At 44.4% G+C, this 8,436-nt stretch overlaps 1 protein-coding gene across 1 annotated transcript in view; it reads left to right on the top strand.

The window, feature by feature from the left end:
* Positions 1-169: 169 nt before the first annotated feature.
* FAM184A (family with sequence similarity 184, member A) overlaps positions 170-8,436 on the top strand; it is a 223,162-nt gene continuing 214,895 nt past the window's right edge. The window contains exon 1 of the mRNA XM_006878993.1: positions 170-681. Within this exon, the coding sequence (XP_006879055.1) occupies positions 511-681 (171 nt within the window). The 5' untranslated portion in view covers positions 170-510. The remainder of the gene's footprint in view (positions 682-8,436) is intronic.

Raw genomic sequence — 8,436 nt, forward strand, 5'->3', positions numbered from 1 at the left:
GTCGCCGTCCCCGCGCGCTCCGCGGCGGATCGTGAGCCGCGCGCCCTGGTAACGGCGGTTCCGAGCCTCGCGCGCCCCCTCCGTGTCCCCGCCTCCCCTCGCTGCAGCCCGCCCCGTCTCCTCCCTCCGCAGCCCGGCCGGCTGCCGTCTCACTGGGTTTCTGTTCCCCGCTTCGAGCGGCACCCGCACGGCCACGCTGCTCGCGACGCGCCCGCCAGACGCGGGCTGAGAAGCAGACAAGAGTGAGCCTCGCCCGGCCGCCGCTAGACCCCGGGCGTCTGCCCCGCGCCAGTGTCGCCCGCGGCCTCGGGCCGCCGGGGCCGCCCCGTCCCTGGAAAGCGACGGCCGGGAGGGTGTCACGGGCGGGAGGACGCCTGCAGCCGACGCTGACGGGCGCCGAGCGACGGATCTGGAAGCGGCCGCCGCAGCTCTTGTGTCTGAGACATTGCTGCTCCGCGGGCCGTCCCCGGAGCGCGGGGACAGGTGCCCCGGCCGGGGTCTGTCGGGAAGATGGCGACCCCGGGGATGAGCTGGCAGCAGCACTATTACGGCGGCTCCGCGGCTGGAGCGGCCAAAGTGGCGGCGGCGGCGCCGGCCGCAGGGCAGCAGGGGGGGCACTGCATGGATTACACCCAAGACTTGCACCTGAAAATGAGCAAGAAGATCGCTCAGCTCACCAAGGTAAGGGGCGCGGCGCAGGGCCGGGACCGCAGCCACCCCGGCTCGCCGCGCAGCGCTGTCCCCTCGGCGACCCGGCTGCGCGCCCAGCGCCGGGGGCGATCGAGAGGGGCTCCCCGGGCAAGCAACAGCCGGAGGAGACTTCCCTCCGAGAATCAAACTTAGATAGTACGCCGCGATGGGCATGAAAACGAGGTAGCTCAACCGCACCACTTGCTTTATGAGACTTGCCGCCAGCACTGAACAAATTAGGATTTATATCTTTAAATTATGAATCACTTTACATTGGCTCTCAGGCACCTCTCTGCCAAGGCTCCGGGAGGCATCCGCGACACCGTGAGAAGTGCGTTACCGTATTTACCTAACACGACCCGAGATCCCCCCCGGAACGAATTCGTTTCTTTTATTGGTTCTGTAGTTAAAGGAGAGAAAAAAACTTTTCGAGGAATGTAGGAGGATAAAACATACCTTGCGGGCCATTTTTAAGATTTAATGAGTCATTCTTTATCCTGACAAAATGTCAAACAGGGCTTATTAGATGACTCACACTGTATCTGCTTTTAGTTAAGTGTTTCAGTTTATCACAAGGAAATTGTATCCCGCACATTGAGCCAACTGTTATTTACTAGGGTGCTACCTAAACCATTGACAGTTTTGAATTCCCCCCCCTTCCGAATTTAATATGTATTGAAACAGAGAGAGAATTGATGCTTATGAAGCAACAGAAGTACTGGTCAAAGATACCGTTTTGATCTTGCCAACAGTTTAGCAGTGCTCCTTAACTGCAAAGTGATTTTCTGAAAGGAAGTGGAGGTGAGAGACCTGAACTTGTAGGTGAACTCCTGCAGGCTGAATGCTTGTTAGGAGAACTGTATGTGTGAGAGAGATGGGCTTTGTGGGGGTTACAATTTCATAATCTCCAAAGGTCTGCTTTTCTAACCCCAGAATTCCATTGCCACTTGTCAGTTTTCAGAGAGTAAAGTAAGTTGGAAACGAGCAAAGAAATGAGTGTGAGCAAAGGAATGAAAAGAGAGTAAAAAGATTTTAGTGCAGAGCAAAGGCACAGATGCCAGTGGGTTATACAAAACAAGGCAACAATTTGCAAAGGCTTTTGTCTTAGTGTCTGTGCTTTTTCGGTGGTTGCTGCTGTGTCTGCTTTTAATATTTCCTCTTGTGATGGAAGTTCTTTAGATTCAGAGAAAGTAAAGTCTTTGAAGGATTCTTGAAATAGTGTTTGGTCTTTGGAGTACTGATGTCCAATATGAAGCACACAGATACTAATTTTGAATTTTTTTTTTTTTATGATGTGTCCACAACATCCATTGTTCTTATTTTCTATTGTAACTTCTTGCCTAAAGGAGCCCTAGTGGTGCGGTGGGTTACATGTCAGCAACTGACTGAGAGCCTGGTGCTTTGACTTCTGTGCTTGCAGCCTCCGAAAGGCTGTGGGGCATTTCTGCCCTGACCTGTAGGGTCCCTAGGAGTTGGAGTCAACTGGTTGACAATGGGTAAAAATAGCCCCGTTGTAAACATGTAATAGACTGAATACTCACTTGGTAAGGAAATGGTGCACCCGTTGAGGAAAGGGGGTTCTTTTATTTTCATTAAGCTTTCTTTTATTTGTGTGTTTCACAGTTTCTGTTGTTTTTTTCAGGAAAAATAAAACAACCAAAAAACCCAGCATAACTGACAAATGTAGGACTGTTGAGTAGAAGTGGAGATTATCTGTTTGCAGTCCCCACTTCAATCTTGATGAGACAGGAGGCTGCTCCTGTGCCAGTGTGCTTATCCCTGCTTGAGCACTGTACCTTGTCTTTGCAAAGTGTTACTTGGGCTCTTTGATTTACTGTTTATAGTCACTACTGTTTCTAAACACTCTGGCCACTCCCTCTGCTGAGTGCCAGAGAGACATTTAATCCTTTATTCTCAACAGAGGTACTGTTGATATTGACTGGGTAATTCTTTGTTGTGGGAGGTGGGGTGTGGCCTGTGCATAATGTGGTGTTTAGCAACCTCACTGGTGCTACCCACAGAATGCCAGTAGCAACTCCCTGACACACTTTGGTGACAATACTAAATGTTCCCTGGTGACAGAATTATCCTGGGTTGAGAACCATTGTTTTATGTTGAGATTTGGAGGATTTCTTCCACCTCTAACTCTTGCCTGTATTCCCAAAATAAATCTTGAGAATGATATAGTCTGATTATCAGGACTCTGTTGAAGCTACTACTCCCTTTAGTTCTTGAAAATAGATAATACAATCTGTTTCCTTTATGCACCATTTTGGTGGTGGTGTTGTGTGTCAGCAAATAGGACCCGACCCATAATTGACCTTCCAGGCAGTAACTTGCATGAGAGGAGATTGCCCTTCTCTTTGTTGCTAAGCAGCTGGTGTATTTGAACCATGAGCCTTTGAGTTGCCAGTACAGTTCCTTACCACTCACCCACCAGAGCTTTCTTGCATCATTTTTTAATGATAAAATTTTATACCCACATATGTACATTTATTGTAAATATTGTAAAAATGATGGCATCTTGAGTTAGATACTGTCTTCTACCTGAGCATGATCAAAAGACCTGAAGCCTTTCTATGACGATCATTGTTTCTGAAAGTTCATAGTTTCCAGAGGCACATTGTTTATGAAGTGGATGTTGCTATTAGTATCTGTCATGTAGGAGTGTCCTAGTGGCTTGCTACAGAATGTATTCGGCTGCAAACTAACAGGTCAGCAATTCTGAGGAGCTCGGGGGAGAAAGATGGGCAATCTCTTCCACTAAAAATTTACAGCCTTGGAAACCCATCAGAATATTGCTGTGAAACAGCACTGGCTCCATGGTAGTGGTTGGGGTATATAGACTATTTCAGTCATCAAGAATTTATTTATAAATTCACGACAGCAGAGGTATGTTAATAGAACCATGGGTGGAGATGTGATGATAGTTTATATTTCAAAATTGGATCTTGTAAAATTAGCTATTAAAATAGGCTTTTCCTTTTATTTTGGAAATGAATCCGTGAACATCATCTTTTGGCAACACTATAGTTTGCTGTTGTTATTGTGTGCCGTCGAGTCGGAATGGGTCCATAGCTGACCCTCCAGCGGGTTTGCAAAGGCAGAAATTGCTTGGGAAGAGATTGCCCATCCTTCTCCTGTGGAGCTGCTGTTGGATTTGAAACATATGCCTTTGGAATTGCAACTCAGCTTCTTAACCCTAGACCACTAGAGCTCCGTAGTTTGCTCTCAGAAGCTTAAAAAGAAGAGTTGATAGGGAATTGCATTGCTAGCCCAAAGGCTGCACATCTCTGTTGTGGTTGAGGTCCTCCAGCAGCTCCAAGGGAGAAGGACAGGTAGTCTTCTCTCATGCAGTGTGTAACTTTGGATAACCTTCTGGAGGGTCACTGTGAGTCAGTTCTGACTGTGGAGCAATGGGGGAGGAGGGAAGAGGATAGTTAGCTGTACAATTAAGAGCATTCTGGAGAATCTTGAGTTTAAATTCTTAAGTTCCAGCTCTACCATTTACAAGTAGTTTGAGCAAATCACTAAACTCAGGGCCTCTGTTTTCTGCTCTTTAAAACAGGGATGATGCCAAAATAAGGTTTCATAGTGACCCTTCAGGGCAAAGTAGAACTGCCCAATTGCTGTTGAATCTGTCACTTCTGCAGAGTAGCTGGTGGGTTTGAACCAGCCACCTTGTGGTTAGCAACTGAGTGGTTAACCACTGCACTACTCTAGCTCCTTTGTGGCATTTAGTAAGCTTTTAAAGTTCTATTACTGAAAAGAGACAGGATTACATGTCAATAAAGTATTAATAAAATACTAAATAATTTATTTTTAAAATACTCTCCTTTTAAAAGAAACCATTCTACCTTTTTAGCATTATACAGTGTTTCTTTTGAGAATTCCTGCAAAGCTCTTTAAAAATGCATCCAGTCATTTTTCTTTTAAGTATCCAAGTTTAAAGTTTCATGTTTATTCTTCATTGTTACAACATAGTACTGAAAATATGTATTTCATTTTAGTAATTTGGCTAACTACAAAAAGATAAAACATGAGCATAACCTATAGGTTTGTACTCCACAGAGGAGTCTGGTGATATAATGGTTAGTGCTTTTCTGTTAACGGAAAGATTTTTTTTTTTAACACAATAGTCATACCACAAGAGGAAAGATCATGAGCTGCTCCTGTAAAGTCACAGCTGAAGGAATCCTATAGGGAAAGTCTATCATAAAGGGTTGCTGTGAGTGGGAATAGTTTCGACAATACACAGGGACAACACAATTAAAATACAATTTTAACTGGAAAGCAGAATCAGCTGTGGACATATTTGTTCAGATTCCATTTTCTTTTTAGAAGCTTTCTTATAAGGAGAGCAGCAGTTTTTTAAGCACCTTTTATACATGGGATACTTTAGTAAGTGATAGAGATACCACACATTCTACTTTTTAAAGGAAAATGGGACCATGAATAAGGAAATCCAAAGAAGAATCATGGTGTTGGAGAAGAGTATTGACTATATCACGGACTGCCAAGAAAATAAACATGTCTGTCTTGGTAGAAGTGCAACCAAGCGGCTCCACAGAGGCAAGGATAATGTGTCTTCATCTCGCGTGCTTTGGACATGTTGGCAGGAGGGGCCAGTCTTTGGAAGAAAGCCATTAACTGGGAAAGGTGGAGGGTCAGAGAAAAAGAAGAAAACCCTCAACAAGAGGGAAATCTACACAGTGATTGTAACATTGAGCTCGAACATGGCAGAGATTGTTTAGGATGGCAGAGGATTAAGTCAGGGTTCAGATTTTCTATTCACAGGATTGCTATTAGTTGTCGTCAAGTTGACAGCACAAAATGGCAACAATCATATTTAAATCTCTTGTGCTGATTTTAGGAATTAGTATTATATTCTCGAGTTGTGTTGTACATTTGTGGAATTGCGTTTTTGTTTTTTTTTTAATTTATCCACCCCCCTCCCTTTGTCATATGCTGTTGAGTCAGCTCTGACTGGCAAAGGAAGAGATTGCCCCTCATTTTACAGCAGCGCACCTGATAGATTCAAGCTGCATGCCTTCGGGATTGGAGCTCAGCTTCTTGCCACTAGACCACCAGAACTCCCTGTTTGTTTTTTTATTTATTGGAATTGTTAATGATGGAATTATCTCAGGCCAGGCTGAGAAGTTGACTAGATTGAATTATATTGTATAAGGTTACGATTTGGTTCTTCTCTAATCTCCCCTGTGCCTGACTTTTCACATCTGGTAAGGTCAGTTCAAATCTGTTATTTTGTGCCATTGAGTCACCTGCGACTCCTAGCAACCCTATGTACAAAACAGTTCAAAGCTTGCCCTATCCTGGGGCAGTCTCGTGGATTCTGACACACCTCCCCTCATTACCCCAGTTACTGTTCAGTCCATCTTATTAGATGTTTTCCTCCACCCTTCTAAGCATGATGTCCTTCTCCAAGGACCGGTCTCTTCTGGCCACATGCCCAAAGTATGTGAGACGGGCCTCAAAATCCTAGTCCCCAAGGAGAAACTTAGTTTTACCCTCTCTAAGACAGACTTACTTATTTTCTTGGCAATCCATGGTATGTTCAAGACTCTTCTCCACCACCATCACTCAAAGGCATCAGTACTTCTGTCCAGCTCTTTGATGCATAGCAAGTAATTGCGAAGACCATGACCTGGATCAAGTGCAACTTAGTCTCTAGAATGACATTGTTGCTTCCCAGTACTCTGGAGAGGTCCCTGACAGCAGATTTTCCCAGTACAGTTCATCTTTTAATTTCCTGACTCCTGGTTCCTAGAATGTTGATTGTGGAGCCAAGCAAGCGGTAATTGTGAACAACTTCAGTCTCTTCTCGATCTGCTATGACACTGCCATTGACCCAGTAGTGAGAATATTTGTCTTCTTGATTTTGAGCTTCAATCCATATTGAAGACTACAGTCCTTGACCTTCTGCGTGAAATGGCTTCAGCTACTTCTCAGCTTCACCAAGCATAGCTGTTTCATCTACATAATGTAGATTGTTGATGATGAGTCTTCCTTCAATCCTGATGCCACATTCCTCCTCATAAAGCCGAGCCTCCTGAATAATCTGTTCTGCATACAGATTGAAAAGGTATGGAGACAGGACACATCCCTGATGCACTCCTTTTCTGATTTTGAACCATGCAGTGCTTCCTTGTTCTGTTCGGAGGACTGCTTCCTGGTCTGAGCATAGGCATGAGCACAATTAAGAGTTCTGGGATTCCCATTCTCCTAAAGGTTAACCACATGTTGTTGTGATCCACACAGTCAAATGCCTTTGCTCGTTAATGAAACACAGATAGACATTCTTCTATTTCTCTCTGCTTTCTGCTGAAACTCCCTTCCTGTGGATAAGCTTGACTTTTCTGGTTTCCCTTAAAGAATAGAGCCATCCTTTTAGATTGATAATTAAAATGTCCAATACAAAAAAATAATTAAAACTCCAGACCAAACCTGATTTAAAAGTAAAGTTTGTTTCCCACCCATTCTTTCCAACTTTAGAAAGGGATTTGCACTCCCCCCTTCCCATCTGGCTTTTCTTTTTCTCTTCATTTGATTTGCCAGTTCTGTTCTAGTCTTCAGATTTGGTCAAAGTAGAAGGAAGAGGAAAGAGGAGCAGTAGACTTTTCTTTGCTTGGTACGTAATGAAGGAAAACTCTGGTGGCATAGTTGGAACCGAGTAGCACTGCTAACCATGAGGCTGCTGCCTACATCTCCAGAGGTGCTGATGCATCAGAAGCTCCAAGGGGGAGAGATGAACAGTCTTCTCCAGTGTGATTTACTGATATACAACCTTGGCAACATCATGGAGAGTGGCAGTGAGCTACAGTTGACTCCATGGTAGTAAAGTTAGTTTGAGTACATGGTGATCTAATTTCACTGCATTTTTAGTAGGCGTTTCAAAGTAATTTATTCACTTATGGATTCTCTACAATCTTCTTCTGCTATTTCAATTTCTTATCCATTTTCTTGACAATAAGAGTTATTCCATGTTCTGCCACGGTGCGTTCTCCTCCTCAAGCTGCTAGAGTCTGGTATCACTTTTGTCTTCATTTTACTGAGGTCTGTTCAAACTCCAGGAAGCCTTTCTTGGATGAACTCATGTTACTCAACATTGGCTTGGTGTGTCTCTCTCCCACAGGATCCATATCCTGTCAGTTGGGAATACTTATTCTTTCCCAAGAACATTATAAAAATGGTCCCAATTTAGTTACCTCTTCTTTGCTCTCACCTCTTCAGCCTTCCTCTCATCCTGTAGCTTTTCACGGATGAATCCGCTGCTCGTGGGAGAGCTTTATATAGATAGCTATAGGGAAGCTCTGGTGGCATGTGGCAAGAAGCTGCACTGCAGTCCCAAAGGCACACGAGGCTACCAGCTGCTTCACAGAATAGGATGGGCAGTCTACTCCCCTGTAAATAACTGCTTCTGAAAACCTGCTGTGTGGTCAGCTATGGATCAGTTCCGACTAAATGGTACAATATTCTTTGCTCTCACCTCTTCAGCCGACCCTTTATCCTGTAGCTTTTTCATGGATAAATCAGATGCTAGTGCAGTATATTCTTCAACAAAGTGCATGAGATATATATCAAGATCTTTAACTGTCTCGTCAAAACCTGTTTGCCTAGGCTTTAACATCTCCACCTGTTTTTAGATGTAAGGGGCATTATTAACCCTCCTCTGTAATCTCAAAACCTGTCTCACTAATGTTGGAGTAGGAAGTGGTTGTTGTTGTT

This window comes from Elephantulus edwardii, unplaced genomic scaffold (assembly GCF_000299155.1).
Source record: "Elephantulus edwardii isolate Elephantulus edwardi_28Jun2011 unplaced genomic scaffold, EleEdw1.0 scaffold00002, whole genome shotgun sequence".
NCBI lineage: Eukaryota > Metazoa > Chordata > Mammalia > Macroscelidea > Macroscelididae > Elephantulus > Elephantulus edwardii.